This window comes from Glarea lozoyensis (assembly GCF_000409485.1).
Source record: "Glarea lozoyensis ATCC 20868 chromosome Unknown GLAREA18, whole genome shotgun sequence".
Lineage (NCBI taxonomy): Eukaryota > Fungi > Ascomycota > Leotiomycetes > Helotiales > Helotiaceae > Glarea > Glarea lozoyensis.
This window is the reverse complement of record NW_007360992.1, coordinates 199,002-223,571: the sequence shown is the minus strand read 5'-3', so window position 1 is coordinate 223,571 and position 24,570 is coordinate 199,002. Positions and strand designations below refer to the sequence as shown.

The window sequence follows — 24,570 nt, the reverse complement described above, 5'->3', positions numbered from 1 at the left end:
AAAAGTTTCACAACACAGCGAGTATGTTCTCTACACGCTTTTTCATCAAGCCCTGTTATAATAGACCTTATGTCCGGACTCAGTCAACTATTTCAGTACGAACGGTCAAGGCCCGGTCTCTAGGTCTCGGTTCAGCAGCTACTGCTATTGGTACTTTGGCAGTAACTTGGTATGGCGGAAAATACTACTTGAACGAACGGCCAAAAGCTGCAAATGTGCAAAGGCTCAGTAATCTACCTAGTATCGACCCCGAGAGCAAGTATCCCTTCCAGTTTCTTGCCCCTCCTACGCCGGCCGAAGTAACCAAGATATTGAACCAAAACACCTGGTCTTTCACCAACATTAGCGTCCCTGGTGTTTCTCGATGTGATGGGGCACAGATCCCCGCAAATGGATTAATTGAAGACCGTTTTCTCTACGGGATCTTCCCGTCGCCATTCCAGAAAGACGGAGGAGCTCTTGAGAAGGACTGGCTAGCCCTGGGGGTATTCGATGGCCACTCCGGCAGCCAGACTTCAGAAGCAGTGTCTACATCCATCCTACCATACGTGTATAACAGCCTCCGCAAGCTGACGCGTTCCGCAAATGGCACCTCAATAGACAAGGCCATTATGGACGGCTTCCTCGCACTAGACGACGTCTTCATAGGGCAAATCCAACAGAAAATGAACAGCAAAGCCTCATTCGCCGAGAAAGTCCTACGTCTAGCTCCCGGATTCAACGGATCCTGTGCCCTACTCGCGCTTTTCGACCCCTCTACTCGTACTCTGCGCGTTGCTTGCACAGGCGACTCTCGCGCGGTCCTAGGCTACCAGACCGCCGAAGGGAAATGGGAAACACGGCCTTTGTCAGTGGACCAAAACGTCAAGAACGCCGCCGAGGTAGAACGTGTCCGCTGCGAACACCCCAATGAAGAGAACCTGATCAGAGAAAGCTATTACATGGGTTACGAACCCACGCGCGTCTTCGGCGACGGCAAATCGAAGTGGCCGCTTGAGCTGAGCAACGAGGCTAAGGAGCGCTTTAACGCTGGCCATGCACAGAAACCAGAGAGATACAAGACGCCTCCGTATCACACGGCACGACCAGAAGTAGTGACCACGCAGTTAGAGAAGGGACGCCCGGCGTTTATGATCCTCGCGTCGGATGGGGTGTGGGATACCATGTCCAGCGAGCAGGGCGTGGCGCTCGTGGGAAGATGGGTGGATTGGGTGAAGGCTGGGAAGCCAGCTCAGAAAGAAGTCAGTGAGTTCGGAGAGTTCGATCTTAAGGAGGAGGGAGCGCTGGATTTTAAGGAGGCGAAGACGACGGTGCAGGATGAGAATGTGGGGGTTCATCTGATTAGGAATGCGTTGGGAGGGGCGCATCATGATATGGTTAGTGGGTTGTTGTCTTTTAAGCCGCCGTTTGCCAGGAAGGTTAGGGATGATATGACGGTGCAGGTTGTTTTCTTTGATTGATAATATGAGTTGATCGATATGTTGAGAATTGTGTAGCTTAACAAACCAATTAACAAGCCAATGATAACCTCGAATATGCTTCGTACTAGCGTGCGAGGTACTGTCATGCGCCACAATAATTGAAGCAGGTTTTTTTTTTAAACAGTAATTACTCTATTATATTACAGTCTATTACATCTACTCTATTACATCTAGACAACTCCCCATATGCGCTCCCAGCCATGCTACCAGCATTTCGAGCCCGAACGCCATATAGAAAAACAAACAATATCATGATCTACAAATCATGTCTCGCTCTCTTACTCTTCAACCGAATCTGCTTTCCATACTTCCACAGCACAAACGGAATCGGAATGAACGCAATACTCAAGAACCCAAGCGTACTACTCGCCCAGTTCGTTCCAAGATTTCTATACATAGCATTCGCAAACAGAGGGAAGCCAGCACCGAAGGCACTTCGCATGAAATCGTTTCCGGCAAACACACTAGCGGCATACTCAGGGTATGCGTCACCGAGATAGTTCAAGACGGAATTGAAGAGGAGGAATGCACCAATGGAGAAGAATGAAGAGCCGATGATGGGAACGATCCAGTGGATGCTTGCGCGAGATGTCCAACCGAACCAGAAGAGGCAGATAGGGATGCAGAAAGCGCCTACGCAAGCTGGAGGCAGACGTTTCTCTGGTGCGATTTCGCCGTTTTCGTCGAATTGTGGTTCTTGTACCTTGTAGAGGTAGAGGAAGAATGGCGGGATGACGGCGAAACCACCGATGAGGATACCCAAGAATGAGAGACCTTCTTCGCCCAGGTTGAAGCCGTAGACTTCGATGAAGACGATGGCGAAGGATTCGAACCAGACGTAGAGGAGACCATAAATCAAGGCAATGTACAAGTTGAGGGCGAAGAGAATTGGTTCGGTGAATGTGAGTGAGAATGGTCGGACGAGGACCATGAGAGCGATATCCTTAGGCGACATCTGTTCTGACATGAGCTCCGGTTCACATTTAAGGTCGGTGCGTCCTGTGAGTTTGCGAAGACGGCGGGAACGGCGGTAGAGGATGTTGGCGGAGGAGGTCTCTGGGAGGAAGAAGATCATAAGGATAAGTGCGAAGCCGGAAAGCCAAAGAAGTTCCCAGATTGTCCACGTCCATCCTTTGTGTTGAGCTGCGAATCCACCAATGAGTGGTCCAAGAACTGGTCCAGAAACAGCTGCGATACCCCAGATTCCAATGGCATATGCTCGTTTAGATGGTTTGTAAATATCTGACAGAGAAGCACCACCAGTCGCAAGAACAGGAGAGCCGAAAAACCCGGTCAAGAATCGGAAGGCGAGCAACATGCCGAAGTTGGTGGCATAGATGACAGCGAATTGAAGGAATACGAAGACGAACAGAGTTCCGACGTAGATTGGCATTCGACCAATCTGAGGAATCTCTGATAGTGGTGACCAAATCATGGGGCCAAGACCATAACCAGCGACGAACAAACACAAACCTAATGTTGCAGCGACTTGGCTAACGCCAAATTGTTGTTCCACGCCCATAATACCAGCGGAGTAGATGGCAGATCCGATATAAACGGAGAAAGTAAGGAAACAGATGAGGAAGGTGACGAAGAATTTCTTTCCAGTACCCCAGTTTTGAGGATTCTATGAATCGTTAGTACAGCTGGTGTAGAATAGCACTATCACTTACCTCTGGATCGTTCGGTCCATACCATGTCACGATAGTTACATCTCGACCCTTTTCGGGGTCTACAGGAACACCGCTAACCTCGTTTCTGTTCTGGTCATTGCTTCCTACCCTCGTCTCGGAGCTGCTACGGGTTTGGTTGTCCGGCTGTAGGACGCCTGACTGAGGTTCGGAATTATTTCTGTTGCTATTTGACTCTTCGTTCTCCTCGTTCTTTTCTTCCTCACCGACGTAACCGTGATGTGCCTGTGAACAAAGTTAGAACAAAGTAAATGAAATGACTATATTTGTAACATACCATCTGGCCGGACTTTTCCTTATTGACATATGTCTTCCATAACGAAGGATCCCTCTCTTCTTCGAATCCCAAGAACTTCTTCCCACCCGCCACTCGAACCACTTTGCCAAACGTAGTATCCCTGATCAATTCCTTCATATTGGCGTATTGTGAGGAAAATATGAGGTTGTAAAAGAGTCGAGTCAACAATCAAACAGGGGACAACAACATTAAGTAGGTCGACCTGACTTAGTCCATTCAAAAATGCTCAACGTCGATATCATCATACCAGCGCTTGGCACACCAAATATCCATCTAGCCCTCCCCAAACCCCGTGTCAAAAGCTCCTTTCGGACATCCACGGACCCCTTTCATTCTCCGATTCCCATATTTTCAATGCGATTCAAAAAGTAGGGTATGATATCACCGTCAGATTTTCGGTAGTCGTTGAAGGTTTAAGACATGCTTGGCTGTCATAGGTTGAGAAAGACTGCTTGTTCCGCGCTAGGTCGAGTCTTGACATCACCAAGGGGCCGTCCCCTTTTTGGCAACGCTTAAGTAATCCTCCCAATTGCTAGCGCGATCTGAATAGGTGAGATTTCGGCAGCTCTAATATAGTAGCGGCATATCCGCTTTTCGGCCGATTCGCCGTGTGCGTTGAGTTGATGTTCAATGCTGATCGAAACGTGGTCTTGGGATCGGACGTCATGCCCATTAGCGGTAAGCTTAAATGTCTAGACCCTTAAGACAACAGAAACTACCAAAAGCCACAGATGATCGAGTTTTCAATTTGCATTCGGTGTTAATACAAGCTTCAAATGTATGGTGGCTGACATTGGCTTTATTCGGCCGCAGGGGGGATGTTAGTCCACAAGTACTGCCTCGTGAGCAGTGACAGCATTATCGGCAAGCGACCAGAAAGTTTGATGACATTTCCAGGTCAACAATCAAATTTGGAAATGCTGTTCAACATCAATGTCTGGGTATTTAAAATAAGCACTCTAGTGATAACTGAGCAGTTCAGCCAATGACCGCCGTAGAGTACAAGTCCAGAACCTCCCCAGAGTTTGGGAAGATCCATACAAAAAAGACGCCGTTTGCAGTGGGTTATTCGGTGATCCTGATGAAGCCCATGAACCTTGAACGCCAATAATGCCTCCTCTCAATCATACATCCTGCGCCTGATCTCTCCGCCAATATCGATATGTGTACCCGTAGCACCGCTGCCTCTATCGCCATTTGCTCTTTGCAGCATCTTCCATTCCTCTTCGTTTTGTATCTCTTACAAACGATCCCGTTTCTCAAAGCCCATGATTAGGCACCTCACTTCCCTTCTTCTCACCCCCCTCAGTCGCTTCCTCCGCAGCCTTCAACTTAACCTCAATAGTTTTCTTCCCCATAATCTCCTTCAACTTCCCAGACAATGCCTTCTTCTCATCCAAATCCGCAACATCATCTCCACCTCCAATGCTGACCCCATTAACCAACACATTCGGCACGGTTCTCCTGCCTGTCAGATCCGCAAGTCTGGCTTGCAAACCCAATCCAAGCTCATGTTTGTCCAATTCCACAACATAAGGCGCAGGGGTGATTTCGTATTTCTCTAGAAGTATGCGCTTCGCACGCATTGAATGCGGACAGTATGATTTCGAGAATATAATAACTATTCCAATTAGCCAAATCCACCTCCGGAAAACGGGAAAACCTACTCGGCGCCCTCTTCAAAATACTATTCAACTCCACCTCAACATCATGATCCTCCTCACTCTCCTTCACCCCCTCCACCTTCTCCTTCCTCCTCCCCGCACTCCCCACCACGCCCCTGCCCTCACTCGCACTCCCGACCCCCTCAATATCCCCCGGGGCATCGGGTTTCGGGGCCTTCTTATTCGCCTTATCCTTCGCCAGCTTGGCCGCATCCCTCAGTCTCGCCGTCCTCGCCTTGACCTCCTCATCATCCTCATCCACGACCTTCTGCGCACCCCCTTTCACATCTTTCGGCAGCGCATTCACCGTTTTACTGTAGAAGTCGCCTGCGGTGCGGAGATCGCGTGGGCGCGAAGACCGCGCGGATGCGGTGTAGTAGAGGACTGTGACGGTGAAGCAGAGGACGAGGAGTCCGAAGACGCGCATGCGACGCGCGGAGGGCATTTTTTAAGCGTTTAAATCCAGATGCGTTGGGTTGAGGAAGGTTTGAGATGGGGATGTGGTAGGTGTGGCTTCAGGAGAGTCTGGTGGACGTGCAACTTTTGGTGGCTCACTCGCTTCCGTGGCGGGTGTACATACCCTGGCCGTCTGGTCCCTCCCTCTCTATGTCGGCCCTTCCCGTTACGACCACTACAGCTTTTCTCATGTCGCACTTAAATAAACTAAGACCTCTCTGTATTCTAAGAAGCTACTCTGATCGTACTACCCACAAACCTAAAGCTCAAGAGCTAGTCATTAACTTGTTGAGCGAGTACACCTCAAAGCTTCAACGCAAGTATTGCTAAGAGGTAGGACTACCTAAGAAGTCGAATTCTTACGTCTTGGGAAGTACAATTTGGATTCTCATCAAACTTGACTACTAAGGATACGAACTCCATCTTGGTATCTCATTGGAAGGTACGAACCCAGCACTAAGATAATCAAGCTCAGCAGTTCCTCCAGGAAATACTAAACCCCATCTCAACTTTCTTTTTTTTTACTGCTAACCCTTCACTTCTCCTAATAACCAGTAGGAAAAGGTCAAATATGGATTCGTATGGTAATATCTTATCCTTATACATACCGTCGACAAAAGATCTCAAATTCTAAAGTCTCCTCCCCAAAACCCTCACTTTATAAACAGACTCAACACCACAAAACCCGCTCGAGACACTTAAATCCCATTACTAACTCTGCTCTCAGAATCTACAAATACACCTGCTCTTCGAATCTAAAACTACACATCCCTCCTACCACTACCACCACTGCCACACCGCTCACCCTTCAACTCATCCATCCCAACTCAACACAACACATAGCCCCCCATAACCCTCTCCACACACCCTCTCGCCTCCGTCCACCGATCCGACATCGTACACCCCCTCTTCCGACAAAACGCCTTCCAGACCACACTCTGCAAACTAGCATAACTCATAATATTCCCCAGCTCAAACTCATTCATCTCATCGAGGCCCTTTTGGAGTTCTGATTTAGCCCAGAGATCCGGACGATGGGGGTTCTTTGAACCAGCGAGGAAGACGTATGCAAAATATGGACCTTGAATGAAATTCAGCGAGACTGGAAGTAAGGGAGAAGAGGAGAGGAGAGGTTACCGTATCGCTGCATCCGATCTTCGAACACACACATACACTCCCTCAGCCAATTCTCGCCTATTTGATCACCTCCCACCCCAACATCCCCAACAAACCCACCCATACTCGCCCTCATAACCTTCAAATCTTTCCTCGGTCCCCCAACTTTCCCGGTGATATTCAGAAAACCCTGTCCCACAACCTCCACAAGACAACACAAAACCGCCGTCTCACACGCACTCAACCCCTCCAAAAACCTCGCTTGCTGATTCCTTATGCTCGCCATCTCGACCTGCCCCGCCGTACAATCCGAAAGTTGGAACAGCAGCAAAAAGCCGTGTTGTTTAAACATCTTTTCCCTCACCAGTCGTTCAACCTTCGGTACGTGCTCGGGCAGACGCGGCCAGCCACCAGTGTCGTCGGTCATGGATGTGATTTCGTGGGCGCATAGGTATTCGATTATGGAATGCCGCGTCCGCATCTCGTTGTACCAGATATACGAGGGTGCTCTGCGGATGATAGTGTCTTTAGGGGGCGCGCGACAGCCGAGGATGTGGGATTGGGCGGAGTTGGTGAAGAGGAGACGCGGGTCGTGGGTGGTGTTTGCGAGGGTTATAGAGCGTTCGTAGGTTTGGAGGAGGGAGTTGAATGGCTGTGTCAAAAACGAGAACAGTTAGTCTACTACTTCTCTTGAGTAAGTCATACGCATAGCTACATACCCTCGACAACCTCATCAATTCCCCCACACATCTCGAATCCTCCCCAACCACGAACTCCACAATCCGTAACACTATCTCCACAGGCAATTCTCTCCCCTTATCCGTCCTTAACAAATACGAATCGCCCATACCAGCGAGGCAAGCTTGCAATGTAAATATACGATGAGGATAGTAAAGTAATGCTGGGGTGGGACAGAGTCTGGATATGTGGTATTAGCTGTGAGTCCAAATATTGCAGATATGAATGTACTTACGAGGGACATGGTAACTCTGGGGATGTGTCGAGGAGATCGTGGGTCGTGACTCCCTGGAGATGGCTCCATGAGTAGGTGGGTTTCATGATTGGGGTTTGAACTGTGAGGGGGAAGGGACGATGAGGAATGTGAGAAGGAGAGAAACATGAAAATTGTAATACTATAAGTTTCTATGATTACCTTGATGGCCACTTTTTATATCTATACTGTATGATTCCCATGGTGTCGTTGATCGGACGTGAATACTGCCCCTCCATGATGGATACCCGGATGGATAGAGGGGTTCATGAGGCTCAAATAAGACCCAGAAACCCGGATGGTGCATCTTAAGCACCTTGTTAGATAAGCAGCACATTCATTCACTCCTAAAATTCAGTTTAGTGGTGTTGGATAGCAAGTTCTAAGGTGTGTGTACCTGCATTGACTGTTGATGTGGCTAAGCGAGCACACATCGGACCTCTGAAAGGTGTCTATTTTGACGAACTAATGCCTCAAATGAACAGCTCGATGACAAGATGTTGGAAGTCCGAAAAGAATACATACTGCTTCTAACTCTTTGAAAAGACTTCATTGTTGCTGCATATTCGAGTAAGATAGATTCGACAAGAGCGCAAATATGTGAGCGACATACCGTCACAAAAGGCGGCAATAAATACTTTCTGTTTAGCATGCTGGACAACACTCAAAGGATAACTCGAAGCCGCGTGTTCAACCCATTATCATTCCAAGTCTCAAGCACGTATGCTAGAAAGGTCTCTTATCATAACTCATGACTCCGTCCGACTCATAACCATCCTAACCTCCATACCCTATGCCGTATCCATCCAATACCCAGCGCTATGCACCAAAGCCAACCAGTAAAGAAAAATGCGTACCCAAATGCCAAACCCACCGCATTAACCTAATATCCATCTCATAAAGTCCAACCCCCCCTATCCAGAACCCTCAATTCAAGATGCGTTCCTCAGGCGGTCTCCACGGGACACCCAACCTCTCAAAAATCCCCCTTTCATCCAACCCCTTAATAAGCGTCCCCTCTGTCAACTTCACCCTCCCCTTCCCCCTCATACAATGCTCATACAAGCCCCTCTGATTCAACCTCATATCATATTTACTAGCCAACAACCTCAGACTGCGATTGAAAATATCATCACCCGTAAAATAGATAAGCGCGGCGCCCCATTCTGAGGCCGGTACGAGTAAGAGGTCGATGCGTCGCCAGATGGGGTTGTCAGGAAGTTTACACGCCCCATGCCATTTACTGCCAGCGTCTGCGGAGCGGTAGGATGGGACGGCGAGGGCGGCGACTAGGAAGCCGGTGTTTTGGAGGTAAGTGACAAGGGAGTGGAGGAATGGGAGGAGTTCCAATGTCGATGTTGTGCCGGGTTTCGTAAGCATGAAATCGATATCTCCTGATGTCTTTGCACCTCGTCGGTAACTTCCTCCCATAGTTGCTTCAACTTTGGGATCGATTTTGGCGACGGCTTGCTTGACAATGTCACCGAGAGCATGCATTTCCTCGCGAGGTATTCGGATGTTGAAGTCTTCGTAGTGCGCGATTCCAATTTTTTGGTTCTCGGTTAGGGGCACATTGGCAACAAGGTCTTCGAGGGTTTTATGACCTTGATCGACCCATTTGTCCGCTTGACTTGCGCCGACACCGTAAATCTTCATGAACTTCTGAACAATCGAGTCTCGGCCATCAAGTTTCGTGTATTCTAGCTTTGCAAGCCTCCCTCGTCGGTGAAACTCAACAATCTTTGTCGCTAAGGAATGTCCAATCCCAAATATCTCCCTCGCTTCATCATAATCTGTAATCTTTCTCGTTTGCGACCTCAAAGCTGTGGCTCCTTTCCGGTATGACATATTCCGAAACGTATCTCGAATGCGTTCATAGAAGGCTGCCAGCTCCAAAAAAGCGTTGATACAGTCATCGTTTGGATTCTTGCCGGATGCGGACCCTGTTCCGCCTTTCATACAACTGAAATTATCCTTGTGAAGTCCTCCTTGCCTACTTCTCGGTCTCTTTTTGGATTTGGCAACCGCTTTCGCTTGGGAAGCTTCTCGCTCTGAATCCGAATCCTCAGAATTGTCTGGTCCTAGCCTTGAATCCGACTCTTCATCATCTAGAGCAACGAATCGAGTGTTGCGAGCTATATTGATCACTTCGTTGAATTCCGTTCCAAAATCGGCATATTTTCGAGGCGGTGGATTATCTATCACCTCCGTGCCATCCGACGTGTTGTTGAGCGCTTTTGGTAAACTCTCTGAAGGGGATGTCTCTTGCGTTGCCTCCTCGACAACGGGTGTTCCAGGTCGTTCCTCACTATCCTCCTTAGGTAATCTAACGTCGACCAAATTTCCTGCCTTTGGATTCAAAATTGGAGGCTGTTCTTTTTGTCCAAGCACAGACTCACTCCCTTCGACCATATACAGTTTCTGATCCGGAGGAACAAGAAAGCGATGCTCGATACATTCCAAAGGATAAAGCTCATTAACCAACATCATATCCTCCGGAATTCCATCTACGTTGAAAGAGGACTTCATATAAGCCAACACGTCCTGATACTTGAGGTTCTTGTCGACCACAACATGCGTAACCCCTGTCCCAAACTCCTGAGTCCAAGTAGCGCCATATTTCCTAGCTTTGTCGATTCTGAATTTTCGAGCACTGGCAATTGCATCATTCGGAATATAAAAGAATGTTTTATCCTGAAATATTCTCTGATTCTCTGGGACGAGTTTGATATCAGATACCCTCGATGACTTCTTGCTCTTCTCTGCAACAGCTTCCCCAATTCGTTTTCGTTTCACGTTTCTCTGCAACATTGTCGTGATTCCCGTGCTATTTTTCAAGACCAGAGAACCTCGTGCCGGATCTGATACAGAGCGGTGTTCTATATCCGGACGACGTTGACCTTCTGTGGTAATTAGCGTTGGGTTTCGAGAAGGAAAGTTGATCCCGTTGAATGATGTATCTACGGAAGGCGGGGTAGAGATATCGTAACGAAGCAAGGAGTTTTTCCGGACCAAAGGTGTTTCCTTGACGATACTGCTAGCCGGTGTTGGTTCCGAAAGAGTTCGTTGAATTCCAGGTATCTTCTTTATCGGTCCTTTTGGTGTTGTTCTTCGTGGCGCGGGAGCTGGTGAGGGAGACAGGACAGATGGTGAAGCCGGATTGAGAGGTTGCTGAAAGAAGCTCCTCACTTCATTTGTGTCTTCAGCTTCATCAGGGCTGCTGTCAATCAAGGCATACAGTTTGTCAAAGTACTCTGCCTTGGACAATGAGTCCTGCGTCAACATCAGTTTTGCGCGTTTGACCCGGTTCAATTATTTAACAAACCATCCTTGCGACAGCGAGCGCGAAGCCCTTGATATATCCCGTTGCATACCAACCGAGATATCACAAGTACAAATGGTAGCCTTGGGTGTGGTGAAGTGAAGGCAACATCACACTTATGTTGTCGTGAGTTTGTCGTGGAGGAGGTGGACGAAAATAGCTCGAGAAATCTAGGCAAGGGTTGCCTACACAACGAGTGTAATCATCAACATAATGGACGACAACCATCCCAACCAGATGTCTTCACATTATTAGTGTGCGACATGAGAGCAAACCAGCAACACACCTAGATTTCACAAATCAAATCTATTACTCTTGAATTGCCTCAGCTTTGCGACTCGAGGTTCATAATCACACTGTATTCCTCCACCAGCAGGCAATAAGTGCTCTGTAATAGAATCCTACAAATAGTCGCACAACGAGAAATATACGAAGCTTGAAGTAGAGAGAACCAGATGAAATACACATTACATCTTCATCAGGATGAATCATCAACAATAAAAACCTCCCTCACAACATTCAACCCCTTCAAATCCTCCTTCCACCCCAGAACCATCCCATCCCCCATCATCCTCCCCCCCAAGCCCAAAACCCTCCTTCCCCCCAACTTGGCCCAACCATCCTCCCAAAAAAACCATCTCATCGGAGCAAAACCCCCGAAAACCCCCAAAATCAAAAACATTTGTTGCATCTCGCACTCGGATTCCAGCGCCGAACGGCCTTTGGCTCCGAAGCGCTAGCATCCAAGGGAATACCAAGCCCTCGCGAAAATATACACCACGAGAGCATTTTGCGCTGATCGGTGTGGGCGGAGGTTGGATCCGTGGGCACGGGTGCGCGTTTTGCGCTGGACGATGATATGGAGTTGGGCGGCTGATGCGGGTTTGATGTATTTGATGTATTGATTTTTCTTGATTATTTTGGATGGCGGGAGGATTCAGGTTGGGGGAGGGGGGGAGGTGACAGATTTGACCGATTTACTACTATATCCTGAAGTAATCTTAGTAACCGCTATGCGTTTCTTTGCTTTTATGAGTTTTATCGAATGTATTTACTATTTGTTAGATGATTCGAGATGCATTTTAGATATATTTTATTTAAAAAGGCTTACAAATATATCTCTAACATCCACGCGTTGTTTCCCGTCAATAACCTCAAACGACCAGTACTCCTACAAAGCTTCTGACTTTCCGTCCTCATCTACATTTTCCCACCACGCATTTAAATCCCACCACTATAGCCTTCCCATCTTTACACACTTACCTACCTTATCTAGTACCCTAACGACATTTTTCTGACACCAACGTGCCTTATAGCCAGTGCATATTCGCACAAGGAGGTCTGAGCGATTAAGACTCAATACTTAGGTCGCTCAACCTCGCTTTCTACTTCAAAATTAAATAAAAACCATCCTTTTGATTCAGATACCCAGTAAGTCTATGATCTACGAAGCTCGTCCCCGAAAGGGTGGTGTCAAAAAACTGTCTTTATTGCACTAGAGGAGCTAACGCATTTCTTGGATTTAACTACGCTCAGAGTAGACAAGTCGTCGAACACAAGCTCGATCTGCTTCTGACAGACCAGCTGATGTACATTATACTTCAACAACCATCCATCCACCTATCTCTCCCACAGCCTCGTCAACAGAACCAACCAATCCATCGAACCGGCATAAACCTGTGCGAGGCTTACATTTCTTTAGAGTCTTACACGATCTCTAACTACATTCACAATCTCATTTGAAGTATTCCTTCGGGGAGACGTGGTCCACGGATCGCGATAGCTTTCACAGAAAATGAAAGATGTTTGGTCAAGAGGGTAAGTCTGCCAAATGACCTTCTTGAGTTCACAGTTGTTGTTCTACGAGTATTTGCAAGCTGTTCAATGACAATAGCACGATAGCACCTAGAAGCTATCATCAAACAGATTAACATTCATATAACCACGCTACGACATCCACCACGGCATGCACCAAAGGCTATTCCATCCTATCATCACCGCTAATCCTCCACCCACCTCAACTCGCAAATAAAAAAGCTCAAGCTTAGTAAGAGAGCCATACACTCTCATCAAGCACAGCACAGCACATCAGACCAAAAATTAATATTCAACCACTCAAATTATCCAGCTACATAAAAACTATACACGCACGCTCCCTCTAATAAAAAACCCAGACCTCGGACCTTTCCTTCCTGCATAACAAATGATGTGGGGGTATAGGATTGAGGGGTATGGAAGAATTTGTCTGATCTTGCTCCATAACTTATTCATCAGGTAGAAATGAAGGACGGGATGAAAATATTACAACGTGTGATCTATAAACAAGATAATCCTAACCCCTCCTACACATCAAATCTTATTAGGCAAGTGAAAAAAGTCCTAGATCTGGCCGAGGCACGCAAAAGCAAAAGGGGATATAATGCCGTAAATTTTTCATGCCTTTGTCATGCGCTAAACACAGGAAGAGATAGATGCTATATGTGTGTGCTTAAGCTTCGATATCTCGCGCGATGGGGGAATCGTGGTGGGGTTTCTCGTGGAGTTCGCCTTCGCGTGGGTGGCTGCCGGAGTATTTGCTGTCGGCGTCGGACATGTCGTTGAGGACTTCACGGGTAAGCTCAACGTAATCGTAGGCAAACTCGCCGATCTCAGCGTCGTCGATACCGAGAATCTCAGCTTCCTCGGTGGCGCGGAGGGTGAGACCTGGGATGAGGTTCATGATGAAGAGGATGAGGCAGGTTCCGAAGAAAGAGTATGCGCCTCCAGAGACGGAATCAGCGAGTTGGTAACCGAGTTGAACCCAGTGCTTGTTGACCCATCCACCTGGAATCTCGGAGAAACCATCGAGATGAGCAATGTAGTCGGATGCGAAGAAAGCAGTGAGGATGTTTCCGATGAAACCACCAACAGCGTGCTCAGCGAAGATATCGAGAGCATCATCAACACCAATGAGGAACTTGAGCTTGGTGGCATAGTTGGCACCTGCGGCACCGACAACACCGTAGATGATGGCAGCCCATGCTGGAACGAAACCGGAACCTGGAGTGATGGCGACCAATCCGGCAATGACACCTGAGCAGAAACCAACGGTAGACCACTTGCGCTCAAGACGGTAATCAAGAACACACCAGGTGATACCACCAACACACGCAGCCAAGTTGGTAACCACTGCGGCCATGACAGCGCGCATGTTGGCAGCGAGAGCTGAACCGGCATTGAAGCCAAACCATCCAACCCATAGGAAGACGGTACCGATGACAATGTGTGTTACGTTGTGTGGGCGATAGTTCAATCTAATTTTCACGTCAGCGCTGTCCTAATTTGGGGTCGATTTACGGCCTTTCGGATGTAAAGCTGTACAAACACACAAGCTCGGCGCGAAGGATGAGAATGCAGGAAAACTTACTCATGAGTTCCGTGTCCACGACGCTTGCCCAACATAATGGAGTATGCGAGAGCGGCGCATCCCGATGAGATATGCACTGGGGTTCCACCGGCGAAATCAAGTCCACCCATCTTGAAAACCCACCCGGAGGCGTTCCAGGTCCAGCAAGCAATTGGATCATAGATGAGGGTTGACCAAACGAACATGAAGACAATGGTTGGAAGCATGCGACCACGTTCAGCTACGGCGCCGATGGCGAGAGCTACGGTGATGGCCGCGAACATTCCCTGGTAGACGGCGAACATGAGATCCGGGATCTTTGGGGAACCAACGGATGGTGCGCCCAAGACATTTCGGAAACCAATGTTCTCCAAGTCACCAATGTACTTTCCAGCGGTGTGCGAGAATGCGAGTGAGTAGCCCCAGAAGAACCATTGGACAGATACAACGGCTGTCGCCATAATGGAGAGCCAGATGAGAGACAGGGCCGACTTTCGTCGCGCAAGACCTGAATAGAAGAAACTGTACGCGAATGGTTAGCTTTTTTGAGCGTACAAACACGTTGTTGCTGCACTTACCCGACACCTGGAATCATGAGCAAGACCAACGCGGTCGCTGTGATCATCCATGCGATATCTCCAGCCTGAATCGATTCTCGTCAGTCAAGTTGCGCAAATGGGTTCTTGGATCGCGGTCCTACTCACATTGTAGAACAAGTTCATGTCCTCGGTCAAGGAATCTCCTCCAGCGGCGTTGGAGCCATTGTAGGCCACCAACGGCACATAGTTAAGATGATCTGGATCGACACTCATGATGATAATTAGATGCTCGTCGGAGCGATTATTGGTGTGTTGGAGATGTAGGTAGTCGAGATAATTAAAACGGTTAAAGCTGCCAGATCGAGCCCTCTGGTCGGTAGGACTTGCAAATCACTCAAGATGTGCAAAAAGGAATGAATGAAGGTGAAGATGCAGTCGACGTTAAGAACTCTTCTTGGCGAGGAGACGTAGAGTGTCGTCCAGCTCGTGGAAGGGGGAAGCTTGCGTATAAGAAGTGATCTGAGCAAATGGGAGGACCAGACTTGGCGAATGGAGCTGGGGTTCTCGTTTCGGGCGAAGTGAAAGTGGTGCGGGTTGGTCTGACCGGGATCGGTGGGAGGGTGTGGAATAATTGGAAGGGAAGATGAGCTGCAGCTGCAGGTCTGGACAGGCGACAGGGTTGAGAGGAGGTTAAAGGTGGGATTATTCGATTTGGCCTGAGGGTGTGTGTGGAGTTGAGTAACTGCAAGGGCCGAGAGTGCGTATATCAGCCTTTTCTGAAGCCAAGACGTTGCGCATGAAGTTGTCAGTTGAAGAGTGGCTTGAGCTGTCTTGACCTGTCAACTCGGTGTTGTGATGAAGTCGAGCAAAGCTGGGGTAGTTGCAGCTCTGAAACTTGGGGTAGAAGGTCGATGTTGAAAAGAGGAAAAGGAAAACGAAAAAATGTTGAGGGTTGAGGATGGACGAGCGACAGACGAGGACTTCGCTTTTGATTTTGATATGGCTGTGATTGTACTTTGTTATCTTGATATTGTATCTTGTTATCTCGCTTCTTCTACAATGCTATCTCGATTGGGATGGCTTCAAAGCTAAAATGTCAACTGTTGGTGAATGACAGCGGGATCTGGTGTTGCGAGCCACAAACAGATATACACCAGCGTGGACACCCGATCTGTGGCCAGTACTCCGTGCTAGTTGTTTAGATATAACCTAAATTGTAGACACATATGGAGGGTTAGAGCCGGAGGTGTAGAAGTGGTTCTTGGTTTCAACCCAGATGCCCAAACGTGAAGGCGCATTCGGGGCCAGAACCGTCAGTCCAACATCACTCGACCGGCTGTATATTTTTGCTTTTGCTGCTTTCTTGCTTCTGACCGTTTCACTGTCTCCAATATGAGAGTCTTTGCCATTGACTGGATGGGCTCGTAGCATATTCACACCTATCACTGCTCGCGTGCGTATGCTTTCGCCCGATCAAGCAATGTCAGCGAAGCACTCTTTGCTTATTTGACTGCTTCCATTGTTCTAGCGTGCCAATTATGTGGACGTTCATACCCACACGCACCAAGCAGATACTCCTAGTCAATTACAACCCAGGTCCCGAATTCAGCTGCAGGTTCATCTCCTTCCTGCAATGCTGGCAACATCATTGCAAGCGACGACCTGTTGATCTCCTGGGTGTTGGGTAACGATGTTGGTCTAATTTGTGGTGTGCCAGCATCAATGACAGGCCCGACCCACAAGCCGAAAGCTAGAGACAGCCACGGCCACTTGTGCAAGGGCATCGTGCCATCCCTGACGAACTCGACGTGAAAAACATGTGATTTGCTGGCAGAAGGGACGGGAGAAACGCCCAGCCCGGCAGCCAAACGTTCAGACTGTGCGTATGAAATCCACAGATAAGCATCGCCGCCAATCACGAGGGCTCAAGTCCTCCCCACGCTTCCTTGACATCTCTAATTTGCTGGTTGTTATCTCTTGCATATCAATCATTCTTTGTTTAGGGACGGCTTGTTGATTTCATTTCTTGCAATTCTTCGCCAAAAATATCTTTAACAAGTATTTGTAGAGGTCAATCCTACTCACCGGTAGCATTTACTTGAGAGTTAAGAGGTAGATTGTTCGGCCAACGCTGTGGACCGGAGCGCTGACTAGACGGTGCCACTGGCTTATGTAGAGAAGCTTCTCTCAGCCCAGCAACTTGGTTGATTACTCGGAGACTACTCTAGTCGCGTCGACCTACTTTAGCACGAACTAACCATTTCCCAAAACTATCAGCACTAACATAGCGTCCGAGCTGGTCGCCGATAGTTTAGAGATTCAGGAACTTGTCTCTGGAATTCGGAATTTGATAAGGAGTGGAAACTCCTCTCCTGTACTGAATGATACGAGTATCGGACTCACCAATAATCGAGTTTCGCCGCGCAAATGGTCATCAGACAAGACGGCTTGGATGTCATTAATTTCTCGTCTCAACTTGGCCGATGGTGATTCATTGAATCTTCCGCTTTATCAGACGTTAATGATTCGATATCCGAATACCATGGGAACAGTGCTTCCAGATGTCTCTCTTCTCGAGTACTGAGTCTACAAGTACAGCACAAAGGAATACTCCAAAGTAGCTATGATCGTCACTTTCTCGGTCCCTTCCGATCGTGTGTCCAACCACGTTGTACACATTATTTTTGGAAGCCTTCGCTCGTGGGACAGAAGAAAGACCCCGCTTGATGCAACTCCGAACCCACACTCACCCTCACTCCACAAGGCTCACTTCCAGCGAGGCGGTTCACAGGCTGGAGGTGCGCCTTCCGATGTGGTCCGGTGGTGTGTTTCTCTTTGCATCACGCTATGCTTGTTGGTAATCATATCAAGTGCAATAATACGAACCGTGAAAAGTGGTGTGTGTGTGTTTGCTCGATGTTGGATTCTGATATTACGGGCGAGTGCTAACTATCCGGTCTAAACTTTTCCCGCTCCGGACCTTCCTTCCTCGACTCTGACACAAACTTCCTCGTCGTGCAGAACCCTTTCTTTCGCATACTCTGCACTGTACCTATTTACCCTCTGCGCGTCCATCTATTTATTCTTAGATCCCCCAGTCGATTCTTCATCCTTCCAACCTTCCAAAAAAGCATTCTCAAATCCAATTCTCGTTCTACTTCGCACCGCATTTCAGTGCGGAAACCTCCACCTTCATCACTTCCCACCCCACCATTTGTGGCGTATACACTTGGTCTCTCGAGCCACTCTTGATCAACAGAATGGAGCTGTCTTAGACCCGGGCGTAAGCCACCATCCTTCGTCAAAGATAAGAATGATCCGCTGCTGAGTCTCGCAACGACTCACGGGCCAAGACAAGAAATACTTGTGACCATTTGAATATGGTCCTCCGAACGGGCTCCATCTTCATATCTACGGCGCGGCAAACGGGCAGACAAATTCAATACTTGCCTTCAGTAGCAGCATCTTGAGAAGAGTTATCTTGCCGCTCTTCCGCACCAAGACTCTGAACACCGGTCAATGAGATTATCTGCATCTTCGCTATTCTCACGCCCAAAATCCCCAGGTGTGGCTGTCGATTCTACGAATGAACACTTCACTTTGTCTGCTCATATGCAGGATGAACAGGCTCAAATCAGCCCAGATGTAGTGGTACGGTCGCCAAGTCAACTCCAGCTCCTGTGGCACATCAAGCATTTTAACCAAACTGTCGGTCTGGTTGGATGTGTTCCAAGTCACGCTTTCGGTGAGGAGCGGTATTGTACAACTTCAGAAGTAGCCAAGTCACTCCTTCTCGAATCCTATTTGTGCTACCAATTTCTTATTACGAAGTCGGCCTCTCTTTGAGCCACTGAGCAAGTGCCGGCTACAACATGTCTCTCGAGGACACGAGACCTCCCGATTATGACTTCGAGTTGGAACTTAGAAGTGGTATCAAAATAGAACATCCCGCTGTACGGAGTACGCGTTTCAACAATCTCCTTTTTCGAGACCATCTCATGGGTTTGATTTACCCCACACACTCCCCCACGTCACCGTACCTCCCGCCTGTTCAGGCTGTCCTGCGGCTGAGACAAACTGAGCATCGTTCTTGAGACCTTCTCCTTGCACTTCTTCAAATCAACCTTATGGATCATAAGGGTAGCACGGAGTATGCAACAAAACTTTTCAACCATACAACCCCTCCCTGATGTCGACGTTGTACTATTGTATATTTATGCAAGCCACGTTTTCCTCTTCCTCACATGTACAACACTCAAAGGGGTGCGGCATACCATGAACAAGCATTCGGTATGGAAAGCTACCAGCCGTGAGACCTGAACCCCAGGCTGGCGGCAACCTGCTTCTTCGCAGTTATCTTACCGCTACCCCACGCAGCGGCATACGATGTTGAGCTTACAAAGATCAAACTGCCTTTTTGTCAACCGCAATAGGCATATTTTCTGCAGCCTCAATATGTTGTACGAGCCGTGGTTCTTGTTCAGGAGCCCTTTTCCAGTACTCAAGCAAGATCTCCTTCCTCATTAGGCACAGTGGTGCTATTTTGACCTCAAACTCCAGACAATTCTGCCACAGCATTGGTTGGGACGCAGCTTTTGCACGGTGAGGTCAAGTGATGCAGTTCTCGTATGTGGATTGCTTGTCTTGACGCTCACCTATTGCTTCTTCCCGTTGTTCCTGCATCTATCGTTCGGATAGTGTTTTCAGCCTTACTCAAATTGGGTGATGGAGAGGGAAGACTCCATGGAATATCCTTCATAGTCCCTTTTACTCTCCGTCTGGATATGATCTAGCGGCTTACTCTACCCTGTTCCTGAGACCTGTGCTAGGTTTTAAAGTCTATTGACTCCATCATTTATCTCGAAGGGAATTGCTTCATGGCAATAAACTGTAAGCTCGACCTCTCTAACCTGTTTGTGAGGCAAGTATATTCTGCTGTGTGACACGGATTCTTTATGGGTTATGGATTTTGCTCCACCGCGATACACTGGTCTAGTAGAATGCTCAAGTCGATGTCTCCGTATGGCTCTTAAGACAAACTCAAATGAACTAGCTGAGGAAATGGGATAATGCATGAGGCCGGAGCAAAACACCCTCAATCTTTCGTCGATATCACAAATTATGTCTATGAGAGTGATTACCCGAACAATCCACTTATTGTCCTACCAACACATACCACAACATTTCGAAATTTCAAACATCAAGCGCTTAGAGTATAATGTGGTCTTCATACGCTTAATTACCATAGGGTGAACAAGACCAGCCTCTTTTAAATAGTTGCAGGTTAGAAAGTGCTACATAAGACTATGCATGAAGAAGTAAGAGCGACACGCCATACTTCACTATAATTCTCATCTCCGCTGACGACTACACCGGAATACTTCTTGCCTTCAAGTTGTACAGATGTGGTATACATCGCTGTATCGCCACATCACTTCACATCATGTCGAGCACCCTATCCGTTCTGCTTTTCCCCCGTTTCCATCCACAACTCACTACTCAAACGATCTTAAAAAACAAAAACATACCTCAATACTTGCTTAATGCTCCTCACTACACTGTCACTTCAATGTATAATTCCTTCAGAGATCCAGATATTATATAACTCCACCCCCTCCTACTCGCGAAATCCGACCTGACATCTCGAGTTCTCCGCCCCGAGGGTATAACCCTGAACGGTACTACTATGCTATGAAGCAGGTGGGTTTTACACAAACATAGGGTATGGACAGATGATATATTACTTCCTAGATTTAATAACTGGTCAGTGAATATTTGAATCAATGTTGGATTAGTTTTCGTCATCACCTCTCTTTTCGGAGAGCTGCTATTTTACGAGGAAGGATGTCGATTCTAAAGTTCGCGTACATCGTAAGCATTTTATCATTCCTCAGATACTTCCTAAGATGTTCAAATGTATAAAAATTGTGAAGACCAAAGGCTTGTCTGTTTACATATACAGCCGCGCAACACAACTCGTAATATCACACTCTCTGCACGAAACTCACCAACTCCTGGCGATAAAGACAGTTGAAGCCAGATATAAAATATCATGATTGTAAATTGTAATAAGATTTATACATTACACTATCTACCTACCTACCAACTCTCTCGCTCACAACACCAACAACATATATCTTCTACCAAAATAGCCTCCTATATCTATCTTCCAAGTACACCTAAAACGCTCATCATCAAAACATAAACAACCCCTTTTGCACGCTCAATATATCACTTCTTCCTCATCCACCTTCCCATCCCCCGTTTCCTTTTTCTTGCCTCAAGATAACCTTTCCTCCCCTTTCCCTAGATAAAAAATTGCTCATACCAATCAGTATGGTTATGTTAATAGTACCGAATGCTAAATAGACCAAAAAACATCTCCCGCTAAATGACACACCCACTAAAAGAATAATCAAATACAACCGTCTCAAACGTCGCTCTCTCAAAAAGAATAACCAGCTTCCAAAAAATAATAACGTGGGTATCAAAAAAAAAAGCCAAAAAGCCGGCGCCCAGCACCACCAATACGCCTTGAAGAAATGAAAAAAGAACTGGACGTGGTAACGTATGTATGTATAATCGCGTCAGAACCCCCTCCGGCGCCGAGTCAAAAATAAGCCTCCATATAAGAATCGTGTAATGAACAAAAGAAAGTGGTATAAAGTATGTAGGTTGGAGTGCGTCAGACGGCGCCTTCTTGACCTTCAAGAACCCGTCTCGCAGCGTCTAATCTTCGTCTCCAGACGCGAGCTTCGTAGGTGCCGATTTCAGCTTCTTGCAGACCGAGGACGCACTTTCCGAGACTTGCCACAAGACGTTCTACAAGAATTTGGTCGTCTTTGGCGAGCATGTGGACGGGTGAGGTTTGGAGTCGTTCCTCGCCTTGTCGATCGACGAGGGTCATTGAGTCGCTTGTGAGTATGGAACCAGTTGATCCACCTGAGCCTCGAGATCCGGTGACTGTGGACGTGGGAAGTGGGATTTGCATTGCTGGTTTGTTGACTAGTGGGAAACTACGTGTTGAGCCGTTGGATGAGCAAGAGTCGAATGAGGATACTGATGGGCGATGGACTGTGGTTGGGGTACGTTCATCTTCCGACGATATCGCGTGAGGCTGCAAATCCAGCTTGGAGTCCCGTTGAGACTCTCGCTCGTCAGCTGAAGCTGGACTGTCATCGGGAAGCTCAAGGTCATTTGCATCTCCACCAAACGTGGATCTCTTCTTGTTCAGGGGCGAGCGCTCTCGAATTTCATGACTTGGAGTGATCTTGACATCTTGTACTGCAAATTCGTCTTGATCCCGTGGTGTTTGTGCAGCTAAGCTGTCTTCGTCTCCTGAGCTATGTTCTTCCTCAGCAGTCGCAAACGAATTCATCGTTGAGACCGAGGCATTGCTTCCGTTCCTGATATGTTTCAAGCTGGGTCTGTTGTATTCTGAATCCTGAACAATGGGCCCACGTGTAGTTTCTACAGAATCTTCGGAGCTGAAGCTTCCATTTCGACCTCTCATACCTTGTCCGATTGTACCCATGGCACTATGGAGGAAGAAATGCTCGTAATCAAATGCGTCCTCCCGGTCCTCATGGGATATTGGGATGTCGGTAGTATCGTGGTAGTTAGTGGAGTCGCTCTCATAATCATCAACTTCATCGACGCTAACAATCTCGTCATCATAATTCTCCTCCTCAATATTGTCTTCCTCAATACTGTCCTCGTTTTCAATAACCTTGGGCGATAAAATAGGAGACGAAACAGGAGATGGTTCTGTGTCGACTGGAGGATTATATGCGCGCTGTGGAACGCTAGAAAAGTGATGACCGTCTGGAATGTCCTCGTAGACGCTCGTCACGTCGGAATCCTCGTCTTCTGGCGCACCCTTCCTAATTTCGTGGGCGCTAGAAACCGTGTTTGGGCTCAACAGGCCGTCTAACTGACCACTAAGCTCTGGTTTCCAGGTTGGAGAAGTGCCAGCATCAGCGGTTAACGGATCGACTTTGTATCCCTTGTCACTAGAATACCATTGCTCGGCTGCTGTAAACGGGCTTGGAGTTCGGAGACTCTGTAGACTTCGGCGCTTCATTGTGTCGTCACGAGCGCGATCTCGAAGTACTGATAGTCTACCCTTCAAATCATGCATTTGATCTCGGAGATCACGCATTTGTGCTGTAGAAGCTGATCGTGACAACGTTCGATCCATCTCGCCATTGGGACTGATAAATCCATCCATACTTGAAGCAACGCTCCCTCTATCAAACTCGGGCATAATGTCGTCCTCGGTCAACGGCTCGAGTTTAGCGGATCGTGGTGGTGAGATCTTGCCTAACGGTGAAGGCAAAGGTCGCGAGACACCTTTGGCATCCTCTCGTAGACTCTCCGAACTATAAGCATAGCCTAGTCGTTTCTGCGTGTCTGTCGAGGTATTTGGTATATATCTAGCTGCGGCACTCGCTGAGCGAACAGGAAACCGGCCTTTTCCAACAGGAGATGATATCGAGTTCTCACTATACACTCTTGAGTGGCCGGGCGTACCAACAGGACTATCCAAAGGAGTGTGCAATTGTCTGTGAGTGGAAGGGCCATTGCCGAGTTGTGTCAGACCACGTCCGGGAGGAGAAGGAGTCGATCGAGATAAGGGACTGCTGCTATGAATTGAAGACATAGACTTTGATGGTGCAACAAAAAGGGATGTTCTGGCTCGAGTGAGGTTGCCCTCCATATTCTGGAATACATGTTAGTACTTGTATAATGAGGACTTCATGGCGGAGGGTAGTTTCCGTCCAACTCACATTTAGACGCTTCTTTGCATTTAGCAGAATATGTTCTGCCCTTCTACTCAAGGCTGCGCTCGAGTTCTGATCTTGGTCGTCCTCTTCGCCAATCACGCTGACTCTATTCGCCAGTCGTCTCGTTTCCTGCCCAATGACTTCTTCTCTATATGGATCTCTATATGATTCTGCCACACTTTCTTCGTCGTCGCCTTGGAAATTGCTGTCGTCTATGCTCACTCCGTCATCGAAATCTCTGAACATTTCGGCCTGGTGCCCCTCAGACCTAACCGTGCTGCTTGACTCAATCGAGACATTTCGCTGGTGGTTTCCCGTCTTCGCTCGCTTCATCACGGCTTCGTAACCGACCGTTGGGCTCGAACGTATTGGCAGATTGTTGGCTTGCGCTTGTTTTAACATTCTCCTTTCTGCCGGTCCAGGAAGCTTTCGTCCAGGAGTGCTCTCTGCCTCGGTCACTTCTCCGATATCTGAAAGCATTGTTCCATTCCCATATATGATTGGCGTCGTCGGTGTAGAGGTGCCCATCTGCGAAGGTCCCAACGAAAACTGCATATCATTGGAATCTCGCCATTCGTCAGGCGAATATGGGTGATGAGGGGGGGAAGGAGTCGTGTCATATTCTCCGTCGTAGGGAAGGATCATATCAGGATTTGTGAGCGTCGGCGAGGCGGGGTGGACAACGGGCAGTGCCATCGTGGTGGTACTCGTCTGCACCTGCATGCTGCCGTGAGGGCTGGTTAGAGAACAATTGTCGCAGTCTCAGGAGCCGCTGCAAGAGAAGGGTTATATGGCGATGCGGATTCCCGTCAATCAGCACGAATGCGCCGTCGAGGGTTAG

General features: G+C 47.9%; 7 protein-coding genes across 7 annotated transcripts; 1 reads left to right on the top strand and 6 right to left on the bottom strand.

The window, feature by feature from the left end:
• Positions 1 to 23: 23 nt before the first annotated feature.
• GLAREA_12306 (PP2C-like protein) lies at positions 24 to 1,460 on the top strand (the record flags this gene model as incomplete). Its single annotated transcript, XM_008083088.1, has 1 exon — positions 24 to 1,460. One exon carries the CDS (start codon positions 24 to 26, stop codon positions 1,458 to 1,460), a length of 1,437 nt encoding a protein of 478 aa, XP_008081279.1.
• Positions 1,461 to 1,737: 277 nt separating this feature from the next.
• GLAREA_12305 (MFS general substrate transporter) lies at positions 1,738 to 3,587 on the bottom strand (the record flags this gene model as incomplete). Its single annotated transcript, XM_008083087.1, has 3 exons — positions 1,738 to 3,108; positions 3,155 to 3,397; positions 3,450 to 3,587. 3 exons carry the CDS (start codon positions 3,585 to 3,587, stop codon positions 1,738 to 1,740), a joined length of 1,752 nt encoding a protein of 583 aa, XP_008081278.1.
• Positions 3,588 to 4,729: 1,142 nt separating this feature from the next.
• On the bottom strand, positions 4,730 to 5,579 carry GLAREA_12304 (Thioredoxin-like protein; the record flags this gene model as incomplete). Its single annotated transcript, XM_008083086.1, has 2 exons — positions 4,730 to 5,091; positions 5,138 to 5,579. The coding sequence occupies 2 exons, from the start codon at positions 5,577 to 5,579 to the stop codon at positions 4,730 to 4,732; spliced, it is 804 nt and encodes a 267-aa protein (XP_008081277.1).
• Positions 5,580 to 6,417: 838 nt separating this feature from the next.
• Positions 6,418 to 7,765, bottom strand: GLAREA_12303 (uncharacterized protein; the record flags this gene model as incomplete). Its single annotated transcript, XM_008083085.1, has 4 exons — positions 6,418 to 6,671; positions 6,764 to 7,358; positions 7,426 to 7,624; positions 7,680 to 7,765. 4 exons carry the CDS (start codon positions 7,763 to 7,765, stop codon positions 6,418 to 6,420), a joined length of 1,134 nt encoding a protein of 377 aa, XP_008081276.1.
• Positions 7,766 to 8,624: 859 nt separating this feature from the next.
• On the bottom strand, positions 8,625 to 10,982 carry GLAREA_12302 (Nucleotidyltransferase; the record flags this gene model as incomplete). Its single annotated transcript, XM_008083084.1, has 1 exon — positions 8,625 to 10,982. One exon carries the CDS (start codon positions 10,980 to 10,982, stop codon positions 8,625 to 8,627), a length of 2,358 nt encoding a protein of 785 aa, XP_008081275.1.
• A 2,525-nt stretch (positions 10,983 to 13,507) lies between these two features.
• GLAREA_12301 (Ammonium transporter) lies at positions 13,508 to 15,216 on the bottom strand (the record flags this gene model as incomplete). Its single annotated transcript, XM_008083083.1, has 4 exons — positions 13,508 to 14,312; positions 14,426 to 14,926; positions 14,983 to 15,047; positions 15,109 to 15,216. The coding sequence occupies 4 exons, from the start codon at positions 15,214 to 15,216 to the stop codon at positions 13,508 to 13,510; spliced, it is 1,479 nt and encodes a 492-aa protein (XP_008081274.1).
• A 6,412-nt stretch (positions 15,217 to 21,628) lies between these two features.
• Positions 21,629 to 24,425, bottom strand: GLAREA_12300 (uncharacterized protein; the record flags this gene model as incomplete). The annotated part of the gene is made up of 2 exons (XM_008083082.1): positions 21,629 to 23,665; positions 23,733 to 24,425. The coding sequence occupies 2 exons, from the start codon at positions 24,423 to 24,425 to the stop codon at positions 21,629 to 21,631; spliced, it is 2,730 nt and encodes a 909-aa protein (XP_008081273.1).
• Positions 24,426 to 24,570: the final 145 nt, after the last annotated feature.